General features: G+C 37.0%; 1 protein-coding gene and 1 long non-coding RNA gene across 3 annotated transcripts; one reads left to right on the forward strand and one right to left on the reverse strand.

Annotated features, from left to right (window-relative positions):
• Positions 1–1,015: 1,015 nt before the first annotated feature.
• Positions 1,016–10,798, forward strand: CtsL1 (cathepsin L). Of its 2 annotated transcripts, none has more exons than XM_019055809.2 (7): positions 1,016–1,228; positions 2,050–2,165; positions 3,050–3,202; positions 5,175–5,378; positions 7,075–7,266; positions 8,323–8,488; positions 8,971–10,798. In XM_019055809.2, the coding sequence occupies exons 2-7, from the start codon at positions 2,070–2,072 to the stop codon at positions 9,177–9,179; spliced, it is 1,020 nt and encodes a 339-aa protein (XP_018911354.1). In that variant the 5' UTR covers positions 1,016–1,228; positions 2,050–2,069; the 3' UTR covers positions 9,180–10,798. The 2 variants fall into 2 exon arrangements, with proteins under 2 accessions (XP_018911354.1, XP_018911353.1); XM_019055808.2 differs by lacking the exon at positions 1,016–1,228 and adding an exon at positions 1,351–1,369.
• A 4,216-nt stretch (positions 10,799–15,014) lies between these two features.
• On the reverse strand, positions 15,015–16,675 carry LOC140224108 (uncharacterized). Its single transcript, XR_011899379.1, has 2 exons — positions 16,438–16,675; positions 15,015–15,452 (listed from the first exon to the last, which is right to left on the reverse strand). It is a non-coding gene; the product is annotated as an uncharacterized lncRNA (long non-coding RNA).
• Between the last annotated feature and the right edge of the window lie 10,821 nt (positions 16,676–27,496).

Raw genomic sequence — 27,496 nt, forward strand, 5'->3', positions numbered from 1 at the left:
TTTATTTGTGTCAGAGTGTTTTCAATTGTTTCAATTTTGTCAGAGGAGAATTTGGATGAAAAATTGAACCTTACAAATCGGGCCTTAAGTATAGGACCATAAAGTTTCATATTTTTGGCTACTGGGCTCCTCTTGGGAACTGATTATTTGGCGTTAAAAACACTTCTCATACCCCAAAAATTTTTGGCTTAACTTGGTCTTTCCCATACTCTGGAAGTTCTTTTTTTCTGAGTGTACAGAGCAATAAAAGCTACTCAAGTACTCTTGCCATTGCTTATATTTTCTATGCAGTTCCTCTTTTAGTGTAAAGGAAAAGACATCCAGCTTTTCAATGAAGCAGGTCTACTATAACTTGCCATAATTCCTGCTGGAAACTAGGAATCGGAACTAATAATCACTTTCAAAATAACTGTTCCTCCCCACCGATATTTTTTGCCTCTAGGCAATTGCCTCAATTGATGTTCATTGGCCACTCTGGCATACTGATGTCCTCTTAGTCATGAAACGGACTCAATAGACAAAGTAGTTACACTGTCCTAGTCCTCAAACTGTTTTAAGAAACAGTCTATAGGAAGTAGTCATGATGAGCCACTTTGGGTAAGGGGGGAGGGGGGATTGTTCCTGACCCCAAGATTAAACAATTGAGCCCCTCGCATGAAACGTGCTTAAGTAAGTTTCGCCATGGCAAGGCAATCACCACGGTACCCGCAAAGGAATAAGGTGTTTATTCAATGGCAAAACCTTACAATAAATTATTCCATGGCAGAACTGACTGTAGAAAGATCAAAATAAATAAAATTGACAATTGAGTAAGAGAAACGGCAACATTGACACCATGATTTAGTCACAAGAGAGCGCTGTTGCTGTTTGCCCCTACCCCTCTCACCCTCACTGAGTCCTTTCCCTCTTTCCCTCATCATTGGACAATTATTATCCCTCCCCTCCCCTTCCAGTCAAGGGCTTAATCAGCAAATCACGTGACCACAACAAAGAATCTTATCACCTTTGTTTGCTGTCTAGCGTTGTGTTTGACTGACCAAGTTCGGCCGTGATAAAATTACGTCTAACGGCCTTTGTATCTCATTACGTTCCTACTTACGCGTTTAGTGCCATCTCGAACAAACTTCCAATCGACTTGAAACTTGGACTCAAGTCCTCATTCCTCATCAAAGCTTCATCATCTGTGGACGGACCGGTTCTCAGTCAACTGCGTAATTTCATCTTACTCGTAAGTTTAACGTGCTCTTTTTTATCGATAACACCTCACGAAACTTCTCTCCCTTAAACTCCCTCAAATATTAGCGTTTAGTTATTTTTATTGTGTGCAACAGGCCAGAAGCAGGAACTTTCGTACCTCCAAACCATCCTGGTGTGTGAGAGTCTTTTTCCTTTGTCCTTTCTTCTAATCTCACATCTTCAATCTTACTCTTTAAGCTGTTAAATTTCACTCACCTTATAAATTGCAAAGCTTTTTATTTTTTTTCATTTATGGGCTTATTATGATCACCATCACAGACTCATGTTCAATCGCCATCAGTGTAGGATTCTGACTGTGGTCTTTGTCTGAGCCATTACTTTTTCCTCGACACTCTTTTCTGAGATTGATCTTCCATTGTTAAAGAAACCACTCCGGGCTGCTTCCATGAAAGTCTAGCATGAAAAATGCCTGATCTGACGTAGTTCTTAACTGTGTACTGTACGATTACAGTGGCCTGTTAAGAGCTGATGCTTGCTTTTGAGGTTTAGAAACCAGATCCTTTTGATTTGACAGAAATCTATTCTAATCCTTTTATGTGAGTAAAGTCCTTAAAGCTTCCATAAGTTTACCAAGAGCTGTATTTATGATTTTTTGCCTATGGGCTCAGCTCTTAGGTAACGCTTTCCCTTAAGCTGACCCTCATGTGCCTTACTGGATGGAAAGTGGGCCCGAGTTTGAACCAACGTAATGTTTTTTTCATAAAGTGCTTGATTTATTTAATTTATCAATGTTAATTTCATTTCTACATTCAACCTTCTCATTACCTATTGGTTTTTTGTTTTCATTAATAGGACCAGTGGTTCAAGCCAGAATGCAGCCAACTATAATACTCCTAGCAGCTCTGCTGCCTGCAATCTTAGCTGTTACCTCAAATGATGTTGTTCACGAAGAATTTGAGCAATTTAAGGTATACCAATCATTTCTCTCGCCCTCATGAGCGTTCTTCACTTTTATCCTGTACTTACAAAAAAATTTATTCGCTGATTGGATAATGAATATGGGGCCTTTGAGGACAAGTGGGATAAGTGCAAGTTTCAAAATTGCATGGAGATTTATGTTGAAAAGTCCAAATTCACTTTTAAATTCTGAATTGGATTTTAGTGATGAATTTCTCATTACATCTTATGTCTTATATCTATTATCTTATGTCTTATATATTATCTTAGTTTTAGTTCAAATCATCAATATCTCAATTTTTCAAAAATTGCACTTACCTACCCTCCAACCTATCCCATTTGTCTTCCAAGCCCCTCTTATTAACCTTCAGGAACTGAAGATCGACAGCAAACTGTTTTGAATTTATTCTTTCTTAGCTTATGGCCTCTTGGCATTTTTTTTTTCTTGGAACTACATCCATTTTGACTTTAAGCCCTATCATGCATGTATTCTAATGGATCTCAGGGTTTACATCAGAATAGATAGGTAGGCACTGTTCCTTGTGATTTAAACACGTCCTTATGATGCTTTGTTAATTTAGTTGAATGTTCGAATTTTTTTTAAAAGAGTGAAAGACAACAGTTTTAGAATGATCGGGCTGTTTTAAAATATTTGTTTATAAAAATAATATAAAAATTTAGTTTGTAGCAAAATTTGGTACCTAAGTTAATAAGAAAAATATTTGTTTTGTAACTTGATGGTGAAATTTGCAAAGTATTAAAATTCAAAATACCAGAAGTTAAAATGTTTCTCACTTACCTAGTTTGATGCTTCTCTCATAATTTGCGACACCCTGTATATTGCATGGTGCATGCATGTACTCATGTACTTCTAAATCAAACTCTGATTTTTTAGATGGCGCACGGCAAGAAGTACAACAATGATATCGAGGAAGGCTTCAGGCTGAAAATTTTCATGGAGAACAAGCATAAAATTGCAAAGCACAACCAGAGGCATGAACGAGGAGAAGTCTCCTACAAACTAGCCATGAACCACTTTGGAGATATGGTATGTATGCCAGTCCATCCATTTCATTTTCTATGTCTACCCTAGTAACAGTGGCTGTTGAGAAAAGTTGTGAAAAACTCATAACCACTTTAAAATTACGAAAAAAAATTCGTGAGAAATTCGTACGAGGAAACCCTTTTTGGGGATTTATTTACATTAAATTGAATACAAATTTTAACTAAATTTTAAGTAAAATTTTCAGGCTTCCCCTGAGGGAAAAAAGTGGTAAACAGAAAAGTATACTTAAAAAAGAAAAGTTGCAGCCCATAAAAATTGAGGATATAGTTTGTTGTTTTTCACGTAAATTTTATGTTTTCTTTTAATTAAAAGAACTCTATTTCTTTTTCCAAAAAGAATTCCCCATAAGGGTTTCCAAAAATGAGTATTTTAAGAGGGTTTTTACTTGAAATTTACAAACTCTTGTTTACAAGTTTTTTACATTTTTTTTTTTTTTTTTTTTTGACAACTTTTTGTAGAATTTTTTTAAGAGCCATTGCTACTAGGGTAATTTTTGTAGCCTTTTAGTTATTACAGATATCAGCTCATTTGTGTTATTGTAAACCTCTTTTATTGTTCTTGAAACTATGACTCAAACCAAAATATTTTAGAAATTCACACTTACAATCCAAGCAATGTAATTGGGTGAGGAACAAGTTAAGTTCAGAGGTCACAGTTCCTTTTCATCTAGTGATAAAACTCCTCAACTAATGCCTCATTGATTTCCTCACAAACTTCCCAAAAATTCCGTCCAAAAGTCTGATTAATATGATTTTTAAGCTGATGACATAGAATGCTGGATTGGTGTCAGTCAAACATGAGCATTTTTACATAACATCCCTAGCATGCCTAGCAGTCTGACTCATGAAATTTGAACCTATGATAAGAGAAACCAATTTGCAAGATAAATGAGCAGTTATTTCTTTCATGGCAAGTTATCAGGTTTTGGTCGCTATCCTTATCTGGAGTCGGGTTCTTGGAAAGTGTGATAGTGAGGAAGAATACAATTTACTAGGTTTCTCCTTCCCCAAGATAAAAATAGTTTTCACATCGGATTACTCATTGCCAATACTCTTAAGGGGGTCGCTTAGGATTTCATCCGGACTTTTCTCATTTTTTCCCCCTAGGAAATATTTGTTAAATAATTCAAAGAACATAACTGTGTGCTGCTAAATCAGCAAGATTTTACTGTAGGTCCTCAACGTTTGCCAGCAGCCAGCTCTCATAATTAATTGCCAAAATTAATCAAAGAAATTAAAGAAAACAAGGACTTTCTCAACACTGGCAAAAATCTATGAATTACCAAAGTCTGCTACACCATTGAGGAATTATAAACTGTTAGCTTTAAAACTAAAGTAACCACAAATGTTGCAAACTGATTTGTATTTTAACAAGGTTTATCGTTTGCCAATATTGTCCCAATGTATGCCAAATAAACAAGAAGAGGGGAAGATAGATAGAGATTAGCACTGGCTGTTTAAAAAGAAGTCTTGAAAAAATACTGTTTAATTATCTGAGTTAGGAAACTCATTTTTGTACTTTTTTATAGAAAAAAAAAATTGAGATTGTATGCCTCAGATTTCTCACCTTTGATCCAGCTTCTAATTGTAGTTAATTTTTGTCTCTGAAGTGTGGTAAAATTTCCTCTAAGAATCTGGTAGGATAATTTTTTTCATGGAATGGCGAATTGAAACATTTTTCTCTTACACTATATCCCTGCAAGTTTCAAACATTGACAAAGCAGCAAAAGACAGAACCCTTTTCATTACATGTTTTACTTCAATGAGTCAAAAGGCAATTTTTATTTCGTATTCCTTTTGCTTTTAACTCTTAAAGGGTTACTTATTGATTTTATTTCGTGCTTTCAACAATTACAGTATTTAATGTCATGACTGTACAGAAGATGCATAGTTACTCATGGGATTTCCAATTTGACAAAGTACTGAATTATTTCATTATTTCTTCATCTGTTTAGCTTCACCACGAGTTCAAAAATGTCATGAATGGGTACAAACAATCCCTGTTACTCCAACTGGGCGCAGATGCGAAAAAAGATGCCTCATCGTTCCTTGCCCCTGCCAACGTTGTACTGCCAAGAGCTGTCGACTGGAGAACTGCCGGCGCTGTCACTCCTGTTAAGAATCAAGGCCACTGTGGATCTTGCTGGTCATTCAGTACGGTGAGTTGAAAAACAATTTGCTTCTTATGGTCCTATAGTTCTATTAGGGCCCCCACATTATCTGTAAGTATTGGGACGTTGGGTTTTGAGAAAATTTAACTCACACAACGACAATGAAACATAATTCATAACTTATTTTTAAAGGACATCGCACACTCCTTGTGGCAATGTGAGCCTAGTTTGATTTTCAATTTTGCTATTGAGAAAAACTTTGGATATTCTAAACTATGGATGCTGATCAAAAGTCATCATTGCACCTACCTATATGTATTTTCAATGAGGCACCAATGTTGCACAGTCCGTGTGTAAACTTTCAAAAATTACTTTACAAACAAACTGAAATTTAACCGGATCTGTGAAAAGGGACCTATCGTCTGGGAGAAAATGTTCCATAACTTTTTGCAAATACATGAAAGAAGAAAACCTGGAAATTTGTATGCAAGTTTAAACGTGAAAATTCAGTAATCGAAGGAGAAATGAGTCCCAAAATTTCCCAGGTTGTGAAAAAACGTGGTTTATGTGTTCAAAAAAACTGACAGAAAATTTACTGCTAGAAGATAAGGTTCCTTCTCAAAGATTTGGTCACAAATAAATTTGGTTAACTCGTCTGCTTTTTTTTTTGTTTGGAAACCTTTACTGAATCAAGGGTTAGTTGAGATGTTTTTAGCGCCTAGATTTGCCTGGCACACAAGTTACAGGCATATAAAAATGGATCACGAACTGAAAAATATCAAAGAGAACTCTAGACTAGTTGTGGCAGGAAAGAAGTAATGCAAGACGAAAATGACGCAAAAATTAAGTTTTCTACAAATTGAAAAATTGCTAATTTTTTTTCTGACTCCTTCAAGTGCCTTTAAGCACAGTAAAGAATGAGTATGGAAAGACAGGGATCCTTAGGAACTTATGCTCTTCTTATGACATGAAACTCAAAGGTTGTGGGCTAAGATTTCAAAGAAATTAGTGGATGGAAGATGACTCAGATAATAGAGAAAGGAAGAACGATTTTTGCTCTTTAGTGTTCATTCAAGTGACTAGACCAAAAATTCAATATGTAGCTGTATGAAGGAAACAATTTTCTTCTTCCTTATCGTTTGTCAATTCCACGTCAGCCAATTGCGCATTAATCAATTCATAGCGTCATTGCGTCATTTTTGCAATCACACACTTGATAAAATATTCCCAAGCTCAAGGTGGCCCACATAGCAAAATATGTTTTACTTAAATTTGTTTTACTATTCACCTTTATCTGTTTCTGTTTTTTGCTGTTCTTACGTTGTTACTTGTAATCATAGGTGCTTTGCTGGTCTTTACTGATAACCTTTCTCTGGCATTTAATCTTTTAAAATTTTGCTGCGCAGTGAAAAATATTATCACTGGGAAGAAGAAAAACTTTTAAGTCCAAAACTTAAGATACATGCCTTTGTTTACTTTGTACCATCTCCTTTAAGCAGGTTTTGGAAATGAAATTGGTGGATAATTTTCTGCATGAATTCCAAATTAGTTAAATAAGATGAATTAATTACCCTTCACACATCTGTTAATATTACTGGAATTGTGAAATGATGCGCTAAGGCTAAGGTTTGTGGAGGAATGGATCTTGGATTACCTAACTCTCATCCTTAATTTTTGAACTACACTCAAGCTGATATTCAAACGGACCTTTTAAATCAAATCTGGCTTATTGTATCTTTTTCAGACTGGTGCCCTCGAAGGTCAGCATTTCCGCAAAACAGGCCGCCTAGTCTCTCTTAGTGAACAGAACTTAATTGACTGCTCTACAAGGTATGGCAATCAGGGTTGCAATGGAGGTCTCATGGACCAAGCTTTCCAATACATCAAGGACAATCAAGGAATCGACACTGAAATCTCTTACCCCTATGAAGAGCATGTGAGTAAAATAGCTACTCATTCTTTTTTTTTTATTAACATACATAGGTGTACAGCTCTCAGATGTATGAGTACCTTCTTTGTCGTTTTCAGTAGGGGTGTAGAAAAGTTCAGCTTTCCACATTTTCTTGCTCTTGCCAGGTTCTTGTTTTTTTGGAGGAGGGGGGTGGGGGGCTAAGCTTTCCTAATTGTTAATTTTTCTCTATAAGCACTCAATGGATTTTCCTAATTTGCTACAGTTCGAAGATCACAGAAAGGGATGTTTTTTTTTTTTTCATTTTTAACTTAATATTTAAGCAAAAAATAACATCAAATACAACCCTCATGATTTGTTTTTTTTATTTTGGAAAGTAAATGAACTAAAAGCATTACTGAAGGTTCAGAATGGAGTCCTACACTTCAAACTATGACCATGATTTTACTTTCGGAGAATCTTCAGTGACTCTCAGTAAAAAATTTTCCTGCGGCAGGGGCACCACCACTGTGACATGATTTTTATGATCATGTTGATAGTGCATGTACAGCTGCACAAGTACAGCTGTACAAGTCTTTGATTTAATGCGAAAATTAGAGAGAGTTCTATTCAAAAGGAAGAGTCATAAGTCATAGCTCAGCTAGAACATTCTTCTTACTATTCATACCAAAAAGGATAAAGAAGCTCTTAAAATTGATCCCAGCAAAAAGTATGGTCAAAAGGAAAGACCTAGATGCGACGTATCACAAGTAATTGCTCTCGACAATTATGGATATCTCTCTCACACCTTGAGCTATTCCTTTTGCACCTGCCCTAAGAGAAACAAACAAATCAATCATCAATTTCTAGGCTTTACAAAGCTCTGCTTTTTATTTTCTTTTAGTCATGCACATTCTAGACATGTGCTGCCAGAACTCATAAATCTCAGAATATAATATATCCATTGTGCTAGCAGCATAACAAGGTGATTTGTTTCGGATCTAAAGCCGAAGATTCACTTATTTAATTGAATGGAAAGGTAGATCTGCCATGCCTTCTTGGTTGATATTTTTTATGTAACTAACGAATTTGATTTGTTTCCAGGATGACAAGTGCCGTTACAAGCCCAGACAAAAGGGTGCAACTGACAAAGGATTCACAGATATCGAATCAGGTAGCGAATCAGACCTCAAAGCTGCAGTTGCCACTGTTGGTCCAATCTCAGTTGCCATTGACGCTAGCGCAGAAGACTTCCAGTTCTACTCAGAAGGTTTGTTACTTCATTTTATTAAAATCTGTAGCCTCTTTTTACATTCAACTATCCTACCTTACAAAAAAAAAAAAAAAAAAATATTGTAAATTAATTATTACGGCAAGTAGCATTAGTAGTATCGTGTAAAATTTATTAGGCTCCAAAGCATCTAGTGGCCATTAGGTACCGGAAGTGAGTCTATGAAAAGGCTACATACATTTTGGGAGGAAGAGGAAACAGGAATGGAAATGCACTTACTACTATAATTATCTACACCCCCCCCCCCCCTGTAGTGTCTGTAATATGTAATGTTATTTGGGACTGCTTGGAAAATACGTACACTAAAGGTTGAGAGAACATCAGTTTCGTATTATTATTAATTAATACATCTTTTTGCAATCCTCTCCTAGTTGCATGGAGTAAGTACCCTTATTATTTTTAGTCAGTGTTTTTTTAATTACCCTCTCATTTATCTATTACCTCTCATTATCTCTTTCCAGGTGTTTACTACAGTGACCAATGCAACTCGACTCAGCTAGACCATGGAGTCCTTGTTGTTGGTTATGGAACTACTGAAGATGATGAAGACTACTGGATTGTTAAGAACTCGTGGGGCCCAAAATGGGGCGCTAAGGGCTACATCCTCATGGCTCGTAACCGTGATAACAACTGTGGTATCGCCACTGCCGCTAGCTATCCGCTAGTTTAATCATATCTCCTGTGAGATGATCCTTTAAGTTAAGAATTATACTCTGTTACGTAAGATTTTGATTGAAATAAGTGCTTTAAGTAGCAGAGGAAAGTGGTGGCAAAAAGTGAAAAGAGGGACAATTTGCATCCAAAAGCTTGAATCAATTTAAGTCAATTAGTGCATTATTGCGTTAGAATCTTCGTGTTAACGATTTTGTTTCATCGTAAGTTGCAGCTTATCTCATACCAGTAAATGTTATATTTGTTTTAAAAACTTGTTTGACAGCTGAACTCAGAAAAATGTTTCTTAATATCAAAATGCCTTCCATTTCATTACTTTAAGGAGAAAAAAACTATTTCTATTTCTAGAAAATTCTCTGAAATATTCTTTCAACAAGAAAGAGTAACTGCCAAAATTAGACAAACAAATACTTTGAATTGTATTGAATTGTACGAACTAATATTCGTTTTTGAGTTCAGTCATGAAATATTTTTTTATTTTATTATTATTATTATTACAGCCACAATGAAATGTTCAAAAAAACTTAATTTCGGGCAGATCACAAATCTTATTCACAAAATTTAATATCTTCATCAGTCCCATCTGTTTGTAAATCTAAAAAAGCAGCAATAATGCTTTTGTAAATAGGCCTCCTTGAAAGCTCAAAGAAATCAATTACAATTGTGGATGCAAGTCATTAGTTTAGTCCCGATTACTTGTAATCAGGTATATTTAGATGCATTTCAATGTTTGATTAACTGTCAATTTCTGTGATTATCAAGCATCTTATCCTCTGTCTGATATAAGATTAAATTTCCGCACCTACTTAAGACATTGTAAATAGCGTGCCATCTACAAATTTGAATTTCATTCAGCTTAGATTAATATAATACAGAACTTGAGTTATGCAGAGCATTGTTAGGGCTTGAATCGTACTGCATAATATCAATATTGCAAAACTGCAGTGCTTACCAAATTCCATATCGCTGGACCGGTTTTGCCCAAATTTTCTTTGTCTGCTTTTCTAGTATTATGGAAGTTTGTGGCTTGTAAGTCGTAAGTTGTATGATTATTCACTGTCTCTCTCATACTTTTACTTTTTCAACTCGCAGCTCTGTAGAGCAATGCTCAGTGTTGTGCCAATTTTTAACCCAAAAAATTGTTATTTTAAGAATTTTAATCATTTATGGAACCAGAATTCTATTATTTTGATAAGTGAAAATCAACTCTAAAGCTATAGAAAATGATCAAACAAATTTATTTCAATATTTATTTCTGCACGAAATATTATCAATGTAGAATTTTAGAATGCTTGCCTGTTAACTCATTACGGAATAGGCAGTGTTTGCCAAAAGAAAATCATTCAGTTGAATCAAAAGTTACTTTATTAATTTACATAACCCCAAATAAATAAAATAGTGAATAAATTAAATTGCAAAGCACTCGATTTTTTCTTGGAACAAATGAAGTTTTGAACTACTTAATTGAACCAACAATCATACTCATGTCATTTTTTTTCTCAATAATATATGCTTATTTTTACTCATTTTTTGTGTGATTAGTATTAAAATTTTCCCAAGAAAATGTGATATCTATAAGATTATTTTTTCAAACAATAAAGCCTTTCTTGTTTCCAAGCTGTTCTTTTCACTGCAGAATCACGTACTGTTTCACCTGCGTAGCAAATACCTTTGTTTCTAAATTAAAATTTTACGCCAAGACAACCCAGTTGAGAACTTAGCTTTTGTTTTTTTTACAAAGCTTTTTAAGAAACTTTTAAGGATCAGAACATGCATCCTTTTATCAAATTGTAAAGCACTCAAATTTTTTTGGTTAAGGAACAAATTAATTTTGGAACTACTCAATTCAACCGACAATCATACTCATGTCATGTTTTCTTTGAATAATATACGCCTAGTTTTACTTACTAACTTTCTGTGTGATTAGTATTAAAATTTTCCTAAGAAAATGTGATATCAATAAAATTATTTTTTCTAATAATAAAATCATTCTTGTTTCCAAGCTGTTCTTCTCACTTCAGAATCACATACTATCTTACCCACATAACGAATACATATACGTTTCTAAATTAAAATTTCACACGAAGATCGTCCATTTGAGAACAGAGCTTTTGTTCCTTAGTTGCTTTGCCAATCCTTTTTCGTCTGACACCAGTGACAATATTCCGATGATTGTCCCTTTCACCAAAAGGGAACCAACGCAAATTTAGTGTCGTGAAAATCGTGCATCTTCACTGAGAAGAGAAATTAAAATTATGGAAGAATGGAAGATGATAAAAGGACGAAATTTAAGGGCCGAAAGGTTTCAATTTTATTAGAAGTTTATAATTTACAGAAAATAGTCACACGAAGAGATGCCAGAAGGGCCGAGAATGGCATATTTATGTAACAGACAAGGGTCAAAATAATTTTCTTTAATCATTAAAGAAACTTCGAGAATAAGGCAGTCCACGCTTATACAGGGTGATCCAAAAGTCCCTTCCACCCCTTACTTTTTACCTAATTCAGGTAAAGATTTGAAACTTGGGGGATATTCCTAGGTCAAAGGGAGCTACTTTTTGGCCCCCTAAAATTTTCAGGGGGGTCCCCCTCGGGGGGGCAACGGCCCCCAACTTTAAATTTTCAAATGGAAGACCCCCTTTGTGATAGCTCGTTCGAAAGAGCATAAAAAAAGAAAACTTTTCGCGCAAACCCGAAGTCAATATCTCAAACCGTTTCAAAATGGCGGCCGGTTAAAGTTCAAAATGGCCGAAAATTCACACCGGTTTTTTGTTGATGGATTTGCGCGAAAATCGGTATGTAGGGGTATTTTGACACGAGAAAAAACGAATTTGACGTTAGATTTTCAAAAAAAAACCGAAATTTCCAAAATGGCCGCCGGTTAAAGTTCAAAATGACCAAAAATTGATTTTTTTTATAAATCTAAGTTCAAATTTGTTTATCTTATGCCAATATACTCTCAAATTCCAAGTTTTAGGCAAAATCCATCAGGAAAAAACCGAGGTGACAATTTTCGGCCATTTTAAACTTTAACCGGCGGCCATTTTGGAAATTTTGGTTTTTTTGAAAATCTAACGTCAAATTCGTTTTTCTCGTGTCAAAATACCTCTACATACCGATTTTCGCGCAAATTCATCAAAAATAACCGGTGTGAATTTTCGGCCATTTTGAACTTTAACCAGCCGCCATTTTGAAACGGTTTGAGATATTGACTTCGGGTTTGCGCGAAAAGTTTTCTTTTTTTATGCTCTTTCGAACGAGCTATCACAAAGGGGGTCTTCCCATTTGAAAATTTAAAGTTGGGGGCCGTTGCCCCCCCGAGGGGGGCCCCCCTGAAAATTTTAGGGGGGCCAAAAAGTAGCTCCCTTTGACCTAGGAATATCCCCCAAGTTTCAAATCTTTACCTGAATTAGGTAAAAAGTTAGAGGGGGTGGAAGGGACTTTTGGATCACCTGTATAGCCTCGCTAACGTCACCGGTGGTGAGGCAACAAGACCTCACGCGAATGTCTGGCTGTAATCAGAAGAGCTATTAGTTGCAAGTTTGGTTATTATGATTAGATTTATGTGTGATGGCTGGATGATAAAGTTATGTAAGAACTTCTGATGAAACTAAAAAGTGCTCAAATCCAGCCATCCTTCATGACCAGAAGAAAAATGTATGAAAAAGTGAAATTCAAGGAAAAGCAAGTTGAGATACTGACGGTACACGCGAAACGCTGGAAGGGAGGGGGGGGGGGGGCACTCACGATTTACAGTGTAATGCTTTAAAGATACGCGCAATGCGTTCGAACTTAATGGACCACTAGACAAGGTACGAATTTAAGCATTCTGATACATGTTTCTTAACCAGAATTTCACGCAGAACACGATTTGCGCAACGAAAATTACTGAAACCAACTCCTAACGGAGATATTAATATTTTTATTTCACATTGGTTACGAGGAATTTGAACTGCCCGCTGACAAGAAACTCAAAGCTCTACGTGAGTCAAATCGCGCACTACAGCGGTTTCAGCAAGCTTCTCGATCGAACAATGTTCATTTCCCACCATGTATTGTTCAAGCTATAAGCAATTTGCTATAGCTGAGCCAAAACGTCGAGATTGAGGTTGCCAGATTGTTTTTATCGCACAGACGTTCATGATAATGTTTAGCGCGTGATGTGAATCACGTAGAGCATTGAGTTTTTATGAGCGGGTGGTTTCAATTCACGCACCAAGAATCATTCAATATCTTCGGAAGGGGTTGATTTCGGTAATTTTCGTTGCGCGCATCTTGTTTTACGTGAAATGTTGGTGGAGAGTGGAGACACATGTATCAGAATGCTGAAATTCGTATCTCGTCTGGTGGTCCATTAGATTGAAAAAATTCAACAGGGGTTAAATATAGCCTAAATTTTTTGGGTCAAAATCGAAAGTTCTCCAATCGAGCTGAAACCAAGCTAGTCCGCTTGAAAATGACTTGCTGAGTCCGATTGTCCAACTTAGAAATCTCCACAGGTCCGATGGAGCGCACGAGCGGCGAAAAACGCACATTTCATGAACTTTCACCAGGTCATAAATACTTGTTACCGACCGGCTAGGGGCGGTCCAGCGGGTTCACGGAGTTTTTTCGACCAGAAAATCCGACTCGACGGCCGACGGGTCATTGTTAAACGGACTAGCTTGGTTTCAGCTCGATCGGAGAACTTTCGATTTTGACCTTAAAAATTTAGCCATGCAAACCCTGTCGATTTTTCTCGATTTTGGACAGGGAAAAATAGAGTCACATCCTACGGAGCTCGAGGCGTAGAATCGATAGAGCAAATGGATTGCATTTTGCAAAAAGGAACCAGGAGCATTGCCATGTTGCTAGAATTGAGCGACTTCACCCTTTGCAATAAAACTACTGTAATCATGCAATAATATGAAATTTACATGGTAATTTTTGTCTCAAGTTTACAGTTTTTAGCGTGTGAAATAGAAAATGTTTATAGGTGGCCAGGTTTTTCTGCCAAGACAAAAGAAGTTGCACAATCTTAGCAACATTTCAATGCTCTTGGTTCCTTTTTGCAAAATGCAGTCCAAATGGTCCCGAGGCTCGGCGAGGCCTTTTGAGCCGAGAAACGGTCAAAAACGAGCGTTTTTGACAGCTTTGTTCACGAAAGCCGCATTTTTCACCGCTCGGGCCGTCCAGTGGACTAATGGAGCTTTCTCGACCAAAAAATTGGACTCAACGAGTCATTTTGAAGCGGACTAGGTTACTTTCAGCTCGATTGGAGAACTTTCGATTTTGACCCTAAAAATTTCGGCTATTTGACCCCTGCCGAATTTTTCAATCTAATCAAGTTCGAACGCATTGCGCGTATCTTTAAAACATTACACTGTAAATCTGGAGTACCCCCCCCCCCCCTTCCAGTGATTCGTGTGTGCGGTCAGTATCCCGCAATTAGCTTTTTCTTGAATTTCCATTTCATATATTTTTCCTTTGGTCATGATGGATGGCTGGATTTGCGCACTTTTCAGTTTCATTAGCAATTCTTATGTAGCTTTATCATCCAGCTATCACACATGAATCTAATGACCGAACTTGCAACTATAATACCTAGCTCTTCTGATTACAGCCAGCTAATCGTGTGTAGTCTTGTTGCCGAAATGGGAGGCACGATAGCGATTATAAAAAAAAAAAAGGGGGGGGGTGGGCGGCCAAAATGTCAAAGCCGGATAATCCTGAGCGATTCAACCGACGATAAGCCAAGATAATATTGACGATGTTCAGAAACGAAAAAATTGGGATTGATGGATGCGTTCTTTGGAATGTATCGGGTGATCAAGTGAAAGGAACGAATACTTGGTTTATTTGATGAAAGTTTTTATTGATTCATCGAAGTCAACAGTTTTCAAATCCTCGGATGAATTGAATTACATAAGTACAAAACAAAGATCTTATACTTAACATCTGACATATTTTATTTCGGTGTTCTATTTTATTAATTGTACATTGATTGAACACTGTCAGACAGAGAGGCATGAACGCATTGTAGCACCATTGTGAGGGAGCTCATTTCTTTTAAGCCCTCCTTCCCCACCTTCGATGACCCTCTTCACATGAACAAACTCTTCATCAAGGTAAATGTGATTACCAGGCAGGCGGGCGTATTGTCCTGGGAATATACGCAATATCGCTCCTTACCTATCGCTCGCGCTTCGCGCTCGGCTCCTTTACATTTTCTTTCAGTATTTCACAAATTCTCTCAACAGCATTGCTTGATGGAAGAGCCAACTCGTCAAAACTGCCAAAAAAGTCATCACATAGATTCATTTAAACATTTAAATAAATACCAATAGTACAGATTGCAAATGACACAGTAGAATCACTGTTACCGCATCTGTGGGTGAGTGTTGTGTATGTTGCCTATCTACTAATTGAAGGGGCACCTTTCATCTTCTATAGCAATGATATTGAAATAACTTGCAATTTCTCTTTGCGTTGCAAATTGCCTCTCTCTGATACCTACGTAGAGCTCATTGAGCTCATTTTATCAATAGTTTAAAAACTCCTTTTTATAAGTGACTTATGTAAAAATGTTAAATTTTCATGGTAAAAAATTGCAATTTCATAGCCTTAAATCGCAGTTTTATTTCAATATTTTCATTGCACTGTGCTACTTGGGATATGACTTCACATTCAAGTTCTGTTTCCATTTCAATTTTCCTGCAAATGGCTTAGTATGATTTTTTGCTCTTATACTTCCGCTTACACCAGAGCGGCCTAGGAAATCAGATTTGATTCAATAATGTACGAAAAGTTTGTTCATACGTGAATCGGACTTGCCTCATCCATCGCTTATATATTGGGCGAATTTAAGACGAGAGAAACTACGTTATTGCACGCAAACCTTATATTAAGCCTATACTGTTGTGCTATGGTAAAACTTAAATTAGGCTCCAAAGCATCTAGTGGCCATTAACTACCGGAAGTGAGTCTGAACTTAATATTTTGAGGTGTCAAGAAAAGGCTACATACATTTTGGGAGGAAGAGGAAACAGGAGTGGAAATGCACTCACTATAATTATCTATTCCTCCCCCCCCCCCCCCCCCCCCGGTAGTGTCTGTAATATGTAATGTTATTTGGGATTGTTTGGAAAATACGTACACTAAAGGTTGAGAGAACATCAGTTTCGTATTATTATTAATTAATACATCTTTTTGCAATCCTCTCCCAGTTGCATGGAGTAAGTACCCTTGTTATTTCTAGTCAGTGTTATTTTAATTACCCTCTCATTTATCCGTCTTTCCAGGTGTTTACTACAGTGACCAATGCAACTCGACTCAGCTAGACCATGGAGTCCTTGTTGTTGGTTATGGAACTACTGAAGATGATGAAGACTACTGGATTGTTAAGAACTCGTGGGGCCCAAAATGGGGCGCTAAGGGCTACATCCTCATGGCTCGTAACCGTGATAACAACTGTGGTATTGCCACTGCCGCGAGCTATCCGCTGGTTTAATCATATCACCTGTGAAATAATCCTTCAAGGTGATTCGATGGACGCCATATTTTGTGTCAGAACGGCATGCGATATATCGCATCAATCGGTTCCATTTTTTCAGCTACTCGTCAATTTCCTCCAATTTTGAGATCGCAATTCTGTTGTCAGGAGACTAAAGCACTCGCTTACCAATTTTAACATAGAAATTCAACGTAATAAACGCGTGGTTTTTTTAGAGAGAAAATATCGCATTCGAGTGCAGTTTCGATATCGGTATCAAATGCGATGTTATCTCTCTGAAAAAAACCACGCGTTTATTACGTTGAATTTCTTTGTTAAAATTGGTAAGTGATTGCTGTAGTCTCCTGACAACAGAATTGCGATCTCAAAATTGGAGAAAAATGACGAGTAGCTGAAAAAATGGAACCAATTGATGCGATATATCGCATGCCGTTCTGACACAAATTGAATCAGCTATTACAGAAAGGGCACAATCGACATTTTTTTCGAAATTGAGTTTTTTGCGGTTTTCGCACTAGTGTATGTAGGCGCAGCCTGTAGTGTAGACAGGGCACTATATTCGCACTTTTTATGTGTTTTTGACAGGGGTTAAGTTCCTCACGTAGTGCAGAAAGGGCACTGTTGCAGCAATATAGTGCCGTTTCTGCAGTACATGCCCACTGGGTGCGCGCGCATTGGCAGCGGCAACTCGTCGTTTGTTTTAGTCGTCTTTTTTTATGCCATCGGTCGCCATCAGTCGCCGTCACTGCGCAATCATTCGTGTTTAGCCCTTTCCACACGTTGCAAGTTTTGCTGCAAGTGAGCCGAAAGTGGGAGTCATCACTCATCGATGATCGTGAAATTTGCGTCCCGCCCGCAAATTTCACGATCATCGATGAGTGATGACTCCCACTTTCGGCTCACTTGCAGCAAAACTTGCAACGTGTGGAAAGGGCTTTATGTTTCGTTGATGCCATCAGAAATGGGCGGAGCTTAGTTTGTCAAACTGAGCTAGACCATCAGTCACGTGACGCTTTGACGCCATCAGCCGCAATCACTCGTCACCCGAGTCCGGAGTGTCTCCATGGAGCACCATCAGTGAAACCTAACCTCTAACAATTTTTTAGTAGCGTAATCCGAGTGAACAGATTGGCCCAGATATTCCGGACCACATTTCACCAAAAACTGCTGTTTGTCAAACCGCCGTCAACACCTACCAAGCGGCGAGTAGGCCTTCGGCCGTGCTCGGCAATCTTCGTAGCCAATCAGGTTGCCGCTCGCCGCCCGTAATCTCGAAGATGGTTCGGCTCCTCCACCTACAGCACCCTACATTTTTCAAATTTTGGCAATCGGCCTGATTCTCCTTTCCTTTTTTCCGTAATTAATAACAATAAAAAATTCATTTAGTCATTACTAAACGGCACCTTGTCCAATTTGTGCCTAGAGCCTCTACAACTTGGCAAGTTTGGACGTTACCTTTTGAACATTTCATCCCTTCCCTTTGAATACTCTTCACATATCACATGGGACTTTTATCTGCATATTTACTTGGCTTTTTTCGTAAAGGATCTTTTAAGAAGTAAATTCTCTCGATAACTTATTGGGGATGGTCAAGTTACCAATTAGAGCCAACCATTCCATGCCATTATTATTACAGGACAATGTTTCTTTCCTATAATTTGGTAGGCACCGTAAGAATAATACGTAACCTCAGTATTTGATCCGTGCCTTAAAAAATGAGCCACTTGTGGCAGAACCATCTTGGTGATGTTCTATAGGAATTTTAACCTTATTCTATTTTTTCAGCAGACGAACCTCACATGGTTACTTGTTAAGTCTTGCTTCATTTCCCTTGAGTTCTACTTAGTTTAGTGCCAAACAACAAGAAAATTCATGGAGAAACATGCCTTAAAGGTGATAGTTCCCCCTCATACTTACTGTCAGAGTTCCGATGGAAAAAATTTTGTTGTCATAGGTAAATACGGTTTCCATTGCTTCTTCAGCTGCTAATAGACAACTATGCAGGTTTGCTGGAGAATTTGGTGACTGCTAGGATTGTTAATTGGTATCTCCGAAGTCTGGTTGTTATAGCTACACTTGAAGCATTGGCTTCAACGCAACGCAAAACCAGAACCTTGGAGAGACCAGAGAACATCCATAAGAAAGTAAGTGAGGAGCAAGGTACCTATCATTGTACATCCATCTAGTTTTCACAACTACCGTTACTGGAGATTTAGGATTCAGATTTGCACATCAACCAATAAGTTTTTCGCCCCATCATCTTGAGATAGAGGCTGCCATGCAAGGCGCAGCCAGGTAGTCCAATGCTCATGGCAAGGCGCAGCCAGGTGCCAGGTAGTCCAATGCTCATGCCACTCAATCAACACAAATATTATCCTAACTTACTACAAAATGGCTTTTTTCTTCTCTAACAATGGAACCGGAAAATGTTACTTTAGACGCGCAGGAAACTTCTTTGGTCGAGATGAAGAAAGAAACGTAAATGAAGAAATGAGTCCGGAACATCTGGACCAGGTAGGTACAGGCCGCTTTGTTTACTTTAGGAGTCCGGAGTATCTCGCTCCAATTTCACTTGAAACCACAATGAACAGATAAACGCGGTAACTGATATCTGATTTAACGAAATGGATAGATGGATGCGGACGAAAGTTCTTTTGTCGAGGTGAAGAAACGATAACGCTGAGAAAATTAGTCTGGAACATCTCGACGAGATCCGCTTTGTTTATGTCCGGACTATGTCGCCGTTTGTTTGTTTACATTAGGAGCGAGTTTGACACCGATGACAGATTTTGGTCTTTGATGAGAATTTGGTCTGGAATATCTGGGCCAAACGCAAAAACCGCGTAATCCCGTGATCGTGACGGACTCGTGAGTTGAAGCTGTGAATTGGTGAGTTATAAACTTTTATTAAATTTTGATTATGTCTCAAGTCAATATTTTTGATCGCACAAAATATTCAAAATAAACTTCAAACAAACTTCAAATAAACTTCCCACTTCAAAATTCAAATAACCACAAAAATCTATCATAGCACCAGTCTCAATAAAAAACCCCAAGAAAAGGGTTATTTACATTTGGCGGGCTTTCTGCTGTTTACAACCAGTCGCGCTCCTCGTGATCATCATTTGAACTGCATTAATAAAAAAAGACGAGCGATTGCAAGCGATTGTCCTCTGTCGTCATAACAAAGTCAAGTTGTCTGTGATTGGATAGAGAAAAATGGGCGTAACCATCAGTCGCAATCACAGCGATGCCATCGGTAAGCGACCGACGACATAAAAAAAGACGACTCTTGTTTTGATACGATTGAGAGGTTAGTTTTGCGTTTCGAAACGACAGTGATCACGCTACACGCTTCACTCACGCTGAAAATGAAAGGAGTGAGAATTGATGAATTGAACCTTGAGTCTAGGAAGTGAGAGGAGCCCTTAACAGGTTGGATGAGGAAGTAGGTAGAAGATTACTACGCTATTGAACTACACAGGATACATTTTTTTTTTTTTTTTTTTTTTTTTTTTTTTTTTTTTTTTTTTTTTTTTTTTAATTTCTTGACTTGAAATAAGCTAGAAATATTTTTAAAATTTACATAGCTGTGGGCAAACCACATGGTGAAAGTTCGAAATCGCGTATCATCAATTGCGACATTGCCAATTTTATTTGTTCTTCTTTTTTGTTCTTAAGTATTCTCTATTGAAATTTTGTGTAAATTTTCTTCACACCATCAAGATTGTTTTCTGAAAATTTCATGGGAAAATCTCTATTAGTTCTCTTTAAGAAATAGTATAAAAAGAGAGCAGAAATTTTGAAACGTTGCAATGGAGATATACAATTTCCAACTTTCGCTATAGACATGCATCATTTCCATACATTTGCGATGAAAAACAAGGGCTGAAATAATTTTCTAGCTTCATTCTATCACTCTTTATGGCTCCTTCCCCCATGTATTACAGAAAGGGCACTAATGCTCTTCCTTCAAGTGTCATTATTTACAACCCAGAAAGAGTCTCATGTAAAATTTTTTTATGGAAATTGTCAGTCTACTTAGGGGACAAAAGAAAACCTCGAAAAATTTGTTTTCCAAAAGCTTATAGTTTACTCAAATCAGTTTTTTTGCATTTTCTGAACAGTTAACATTTCTGCAACAGTGCCCTTTCTGCAATATGTGATTCAATTATGGCGTCCATCGAATCACCTTAAGTTAAGAATTATACTCTGTTAAGTAAGATTTTGATTGAAATAAGTGCTTTAAGTAGCAGAGGAAAGTGGTGGCAAAAAGTGAAAAGAGGGACAATTTGCATCCAAAAGCGTGAATCAATTTAAGTCAATTAGTGCATTATTGCGTTAGAATCTTCGTGTTAACGATTTTGTTTCAACGTAAGTTGCAGCTTATCTCATACCAGTAAATGTTATGTTTGTTTTAAAAACTTGTTTGACAGCTGAACTCAGAAAAATGTTTCTCAATATCAAAATGCCTTCCATTTCATTACTTTAAGGAGAAAAAAACTATTTCTATTTCTAGAAAATTCTCTGAAATATTCTTTCAACAAGAAAGAGTAACTGCCAAAATTAGACAAACAAATACTTTGAATTGTATTGAATTGTACGAACTAATATTCGTTTTTGAGTTCAGTCATGAAATATTTTTTTATTTTTTATTATTATTATTATTATTACAGCCACAATGAAATGTTCAAAAAAACTTAATTTCAGCCAGATCGCAAATCTTATTCACAAAATTTAATATCTTCATCAGTCCCATCTGTTTATAAATCTAAAAAAGCAGCAATAATGCTTTTGTAAATAGGCCTCCTTGAAAGCTCAAAGAAATCAATTACAATTGTGGATGAAAGTCATTAGTTTAGTCCCGATTACTTGTAATCAGGTATATTTAGATGCATTTCAATGTTTGATTAACGGTCAATTTTTGTGATTATCAAGCATCTTATCCTCTGTCTGATATAAGATTAAATTTCCGTACCTACTTAAGACATTGTAAATAGCGTGCCATCTACAATTTGAATTTCATTCAGCTTAGATTGATATAATACAGAACTTGAGTTATGCAGAGCGTTGTTAGGGCTTGAATCGTACTGCATAGTATCAATATTGCAAAACTGCAGTGGTTACAAAATTCTATATAGCTGGACCGGTTTTGCCCAAAGGGTTGTATGCAAAATCGACAAAAATTCCCCCCTCATGGATGTTGACCAATTTTCAGTATGTAATTCCTCACTATGGGATACGCCTTTTCCCAAAATTTCAAGGCCTGAAATGAATTTCTTTCCGCGTAGCAGCGTTGCCAAGTTGAAAACTGTCGAGTTCCATATCTTTTGAACGAAAATAGAAATTGAGGTGCGGTTTGCGCTAAAATTCTTCAAAAACTGCGTCCTTTTGAAATATGTACTCACTTTGATCGTTTAGGTAATTTAAGATTGCAATGATGCCATTTTTTACACTTTCTTAAGGGTCAATTTTTTTTCAACCCTAGTACATCGTCAAATGCCGGATTCTCGATTCGAAAAAAATACTATTCATTGTATCATTCGTACTTTTCCATTTCTTTTGATATATTACAGCTCCCAGAAAAACGATTGGTAACGGAGATATGATCAATCTAAGTTTATGCTCCGCGCGCGCCGACTGGAATCCGGGCGCCGCGCCGCTCGCCGCTCTGAGTCGTCTGCAAACTCCCTTCCTTCAGCTTCACGTGGTCATTCCTACGTATTTTTTTGCGTACTTTCCATTTCTGGCCTTTGAAAAAGGCTCCGATGAATTTTTAGGGGCCTCGCGGTCCATTGTTGCCATTTTTTGCTCGTATTTAGGGTTTTTTCCCTACTTTACTCACAATTCTACTGTAAAACTTAATTTAAACGGAAAACTGTGTGCGTTGAAGGAAAGAACGTAAAGAAAAAATAAAAATTCATGTATAAATTTTTCCTTCGTTGCCGAATTTTCGAGAAAAATCGTGCCAAAGAGCCAAATATTTGAAAAATTGGATAAATCCCCACGCCATGGTTTATGAAAGTGAGGCACAGCTTTCATATTGACGTACCTACGTAACAGATCTTACCTATCTATACAACATATTAAAAAAGCACAGTTGTATTTGGATTCCCACGATCTGAAAATTGTCCGGGATGTCACATTTTGCGGCCTTTTCTTATGTGTAAGGTAGATCTTTTGAATGTTTCTCGACCTTTAGTCATCCTCCATGGGGGTTTATCGTTTGTATTTTTGCTGCAATTTTCATTTTTGGCAGTATAAATTGCTTGTGATGAATTTTAAAGGGCCTAACGATTCATTGTTGCCATTTGCCGAAATTATAAACTGGAACTGGAACAAAAAAAGAAAATAACAAATCGAAAATTTCATATTAGACGCTTGAAAAAAAAGAGAAACAGAAGTTACAAAAAAAAAAAAAAAATTGAACTGTTACTTTTGACAAAAAAAAGGAAAATATCATTCTTCATTGAGAAGGTCGCTTCGATTTTCATTTCTTCCTTTCGCACTCCGTGAACGGGGCATCCAAGAGAGAAAAATGAATTTTTCTTTCTTCAACGCCCCATTGAAGGATTATACCAACTCATGGAAGGCTAGGGAAAAGGGGGAAGAAAAATTGGCTGCCACCTTGAGCAAGGAACAAGAGAAAAATAAATTTTTCCCTTGTTTAAAACTCGAGCCTGGCATGGCTGACATTGTCAATACCTATGGACTTTATGAGGGAAAATCCGTACCAAAACTTCTGTGGTTATTGTCATATTTTACTCTTTTTACCATTCTGAGCCCTCCGGAAAATGCTCCGGGTAGGCCAGCCGCGGGTACAACGCCGTGGATTGACCCTAGCGCAGCGTCCGTGTAGCCTCTGGAATTACTGCCAGAGTCGTTGATCCACGACTGACTTATCAGCAGCATGGAAATGCTCCGATCTGGAAAAAAAAGCAAAGACATGGTGATGTTTTATCACATAGGATAAACATCATTAATTGTAAAGAAAGAGGTAAGTAGTCACAAGTCTTACATCATTACTTTAAGTTAAGCCAATTACAAGGTGCCAAGCTAAAAACCAATTTACATAAAGAGAAAAAATTTTCGAGAAATATGAGAAATTATTTAGATGAAATATTTATTTAGAGGAGAAAATTAAGTAAATTGGTCTCTGGGTTTGCAGGGCATGTCAAAAATTTAAAAATAAATCTGATACCATGCGTGTAAAAGACGAGGTCATAGATATTTATATTAAGCGCTCAGCCGATAGGCAGCGCTTTTTGATTTCGACTTGCCTCTAGAGTACTAGTATACTAGTGCTAATTCGTTTAAATGGCGCACCACTCACCAGCTCATCGATGTGTAGGCTTTTTGGGGGGGTCCAGTTTTAAAATAAATAAAGCTGTGAAACCAGTATTTTACGCTTTTAACGTAATGCGCAGGTAGTTTCGATCGTTTGTCTATAAGAACATTTCTTAGCGGTAGAGTAATTCTTATCGAAATTAATCGTTGAACTCAAATGAAGCCTAAAAAAAACGCGCCTGATGAGCTCAACGGTGACTATCATTTTCGGGAAACGAAAAAACGGCGTTTACGGTTTCTTTAGTAACCTTTGTTTGCTATCAGCTGATGTTTTATTTCCATTACCCAGCCAAGTCGACGGAGTTTATACTTCCTTTCTTCACTAAATACATTGACTAACACCTGAGCGCTTTTCTAATACGACAGTATTAGAACTTTCCCGCTTGTTTTTAAATTGCGAATTACTAAGGCTTTAAAGTTTCACCATTGACATTATTTTTACGTGGAAGATCACAAATGCAGTCGTTCGCGCTATCCCTTGAAATCGGGTGCCATGTTGATATGCATTTGCGTATGTTTTTCAGGGGATGCCTTTACTATCCCACTTCACAAAAATAGTGAACAGATTCACTTAGTTTGAACAAATAACTCGATCACCTTAAAGTTGCTGCAATTCACTGTAACAATACTTTGCGGTGTTCTCTGACAAAGATGCTCATCTTAATTGCTCCAGTAAAAGTTACAAAACTTTACAACGCCTAAAAAGCGAGGGGAACCAAACGATAGATGTGACTCAGGAAAAGAAATCAACGCAACACCACAGCCATTATTCCGTGAAGGTACCTTCCAAAGCCAAAGAATTGTACGGGTTCCTCTTTTTTGGGTGAACGACCAGCCCAGAAGCAGGGTTACTGACTTAACAATTCCCTTAAGAGTCATCACAAAACGGTGGAACGCAACAAAAGTTGCCGATTCAAAAAAGGGAAGGCGAATTATTTGCTAAAAGAAAATGAGAGAGAATAATTTTGATTAGGTTCAAATTTTAGCGTCGTGTTCTCAAGACCCTTGTTGAAAGAAATACCTAATAAACAAAAACAAGTCCACGTGAAGCCAAAATTGTTATTAAAAAAAATCAAAAGTTCATTAAAAAATTATAAGGAAATTTTAAAAAATGGAGACTTATAGTTCTTTAGACTGGACTATTAATGTCAGCCATACCCCGAGCACGTCGTAGAGTTTTTAGCTCCGTTTTTACAGCTTGATTATGTGCCTTTAATTTTGTGCACCATTTCACTAAGAAAAATACTATCGCAGCAAGAACAACCAAAAATAAAATAAGATTCTGAATCAAATCTTGCGTAAAGGTAAAAATGTACCATTTATTATTAGAATAGTTTACCTACTGAAGAGTTAACGTCGTTGCTTTGCAACTCCCCTTTTTCAAAAAGAACAATTGAGAAAAAAAAAAAATTTAAGGCAAAAATCACCAGAACTGAACCCGTTGGCTAGAGAAGTAACAATAACTAAAAATACGAGAGCAACTCTTTGAAAGCGGAAATTGAATAGCGGAAACCGTGAATGAGCTCCCTTCTTCGTATTTTGTTATCACAATCCTTACTCGAGAATAAGTCCACGTAGAACGAAGAATTAAGAAAAAAAGTATGACTCAAAAATTTCAGTCTTTTTCAAGAGAATAAGTCGTAAAGGGCTCGTAGAACTTTTTTAATTTGGATACATGAACGACTTCCTCCGTTGCTTTATTGAACTTCTCCATGTTGATGACATAATTCAGATCATTCATCCTTTTCACAACGTTATGAGGGCCAACATATTTTCGGCTTAACTTTTTATTTTTATCTTTTGGGACATTATCATTCAAAAGTAGAACTTTATCGCTAGGTTGAAAAATAATTTGTTGCCTCTTCTTATCAAAATTCTGTTTTTGATTGTTCTGCGCTTTTAGTAAAATTGTCGGTAGAGTCCTTCGAACATTCGGAGATTATTTCAACAAGTATGGAATATTACGTAAAGTGGTTGGAAAATAGGGTAGCAATAACCGTTTCTGATTATGGTAAGCTATAAAGCACATTATTGCCTGCGAGACCATAGCGTTATCATTCGTTAGAAAAATATGTAACTCCTCTTTCCTTTGCTGTAAGCCTAAAATCATTAAGTTAATGTTATTTAGAGCATTTGACAGTTGAAAAATCTCTTTATCAGAATTACTAATCAATTTTAATTTGAAAACAGCGAAGTTTCGGAAGATTTTCATCTAAGAATTTCATAAGTCTTACATTTGATAATCAAATCATGTAAAACCGTCAATTTATTTAAACGACTGTTCTCATTTTTGAAATCTCTAAAATATTCCAAACTGTAATGATCAGACAAGAGAATGAATTTATGATGATTGAATTTCTTAATGGGTCAGAAATTGTCAAAATTTTCGATCGACTCTAAACTCCTCGTAATTCTAGACATGTTGCAGACCAAGAGGGGGGGGGGGGGGGGGGATTTACTTTTAAAAACAACGTTTAAGGATGAAATTTCCCATCATTATTTGTATGATTCAAAAAGTCTCCTGTAACAAATTTGACATATCTACCAAAAGATAGATATCTAAATTATCAGAATTAAAACAAGAAGGTAAAATAATAACTGTTTCAAAGTTTTTAAAAGCTTCATCGGCTTCGTCTAAAGAAAGTTATATTTCTCATATTTCTTATTCGTAAGCTCTATCAGAGGCGCAGCAATATTAGAAAAATGAAAATTGCAGCAAAAATACAAACGATAAACCCCCATGGAGGATGACTAAAGGTCGAAAAACATTCAAAAAATCTACCTTACACATAAGAAAAGGCCGCAAAATGTGACATCCCGGACAATTTTCAGATCGTGGAAATCCAAATACAACTATGCTTTTTTAATATGTTGTATAGATAGGTAAGATCTGTTACGTAGGTACGTCAATATGAAAGCTGTGCCCCACTTTCATAAACCATGGCGTGGGGATTTATCCAATTTTTCAAATATTTGGCTCTTTGGTACGATTTTTCTCGAAAATTCGGCAACGAAGGAAAAATTTATACATGAATTTTTATTATTTCTTTACGTTCTTTCCTTCAACGCACACAGTTTTCCGTTTAAAGTAAGTTTTACAGTAGAATTGTGAGTAAAGTAGGGAAAAAACCCTAAATACGAGCAAAAAATGGCAACAATGGACCGCGAGGCCCCTAAAAATTCATCGGAGCCTTTTTCAAAGGCCAGAAATGGAAAGTACGCAAAAAAATACGTAGGAATGACCACGTGAAGCTAAAGGAAGGGAGTGTGCAGACGACTCAGAGCGGCGAGCGGCGCCCGGATTCCAGTCGGCGCGCGCGGAGCGTAAACTTAGATTGATCATATCTCCGTTACCAATCGTTTCCCTGGGAGCTATAATATACAGGGTTATTCAAAAGTCACGCACCACTGGCTATGTAGGGGGTCGCCATTTGAAATATTTGAGGTACCCCCCGCCCTCTCCCCCCGAGGGGATC

This window comes from Bemisia tabaci, chromosome 2, assembly GCF_918797505.1.
Source record: "Bemisia tabaci chromosome 2, PGI_BMITA_v3".
NCBI lineage: Eukaryota > Metazoa > Arthropoda > Insecta > Hemiptera > Aleyrodidae > Bemisia > Bemisia tabaci.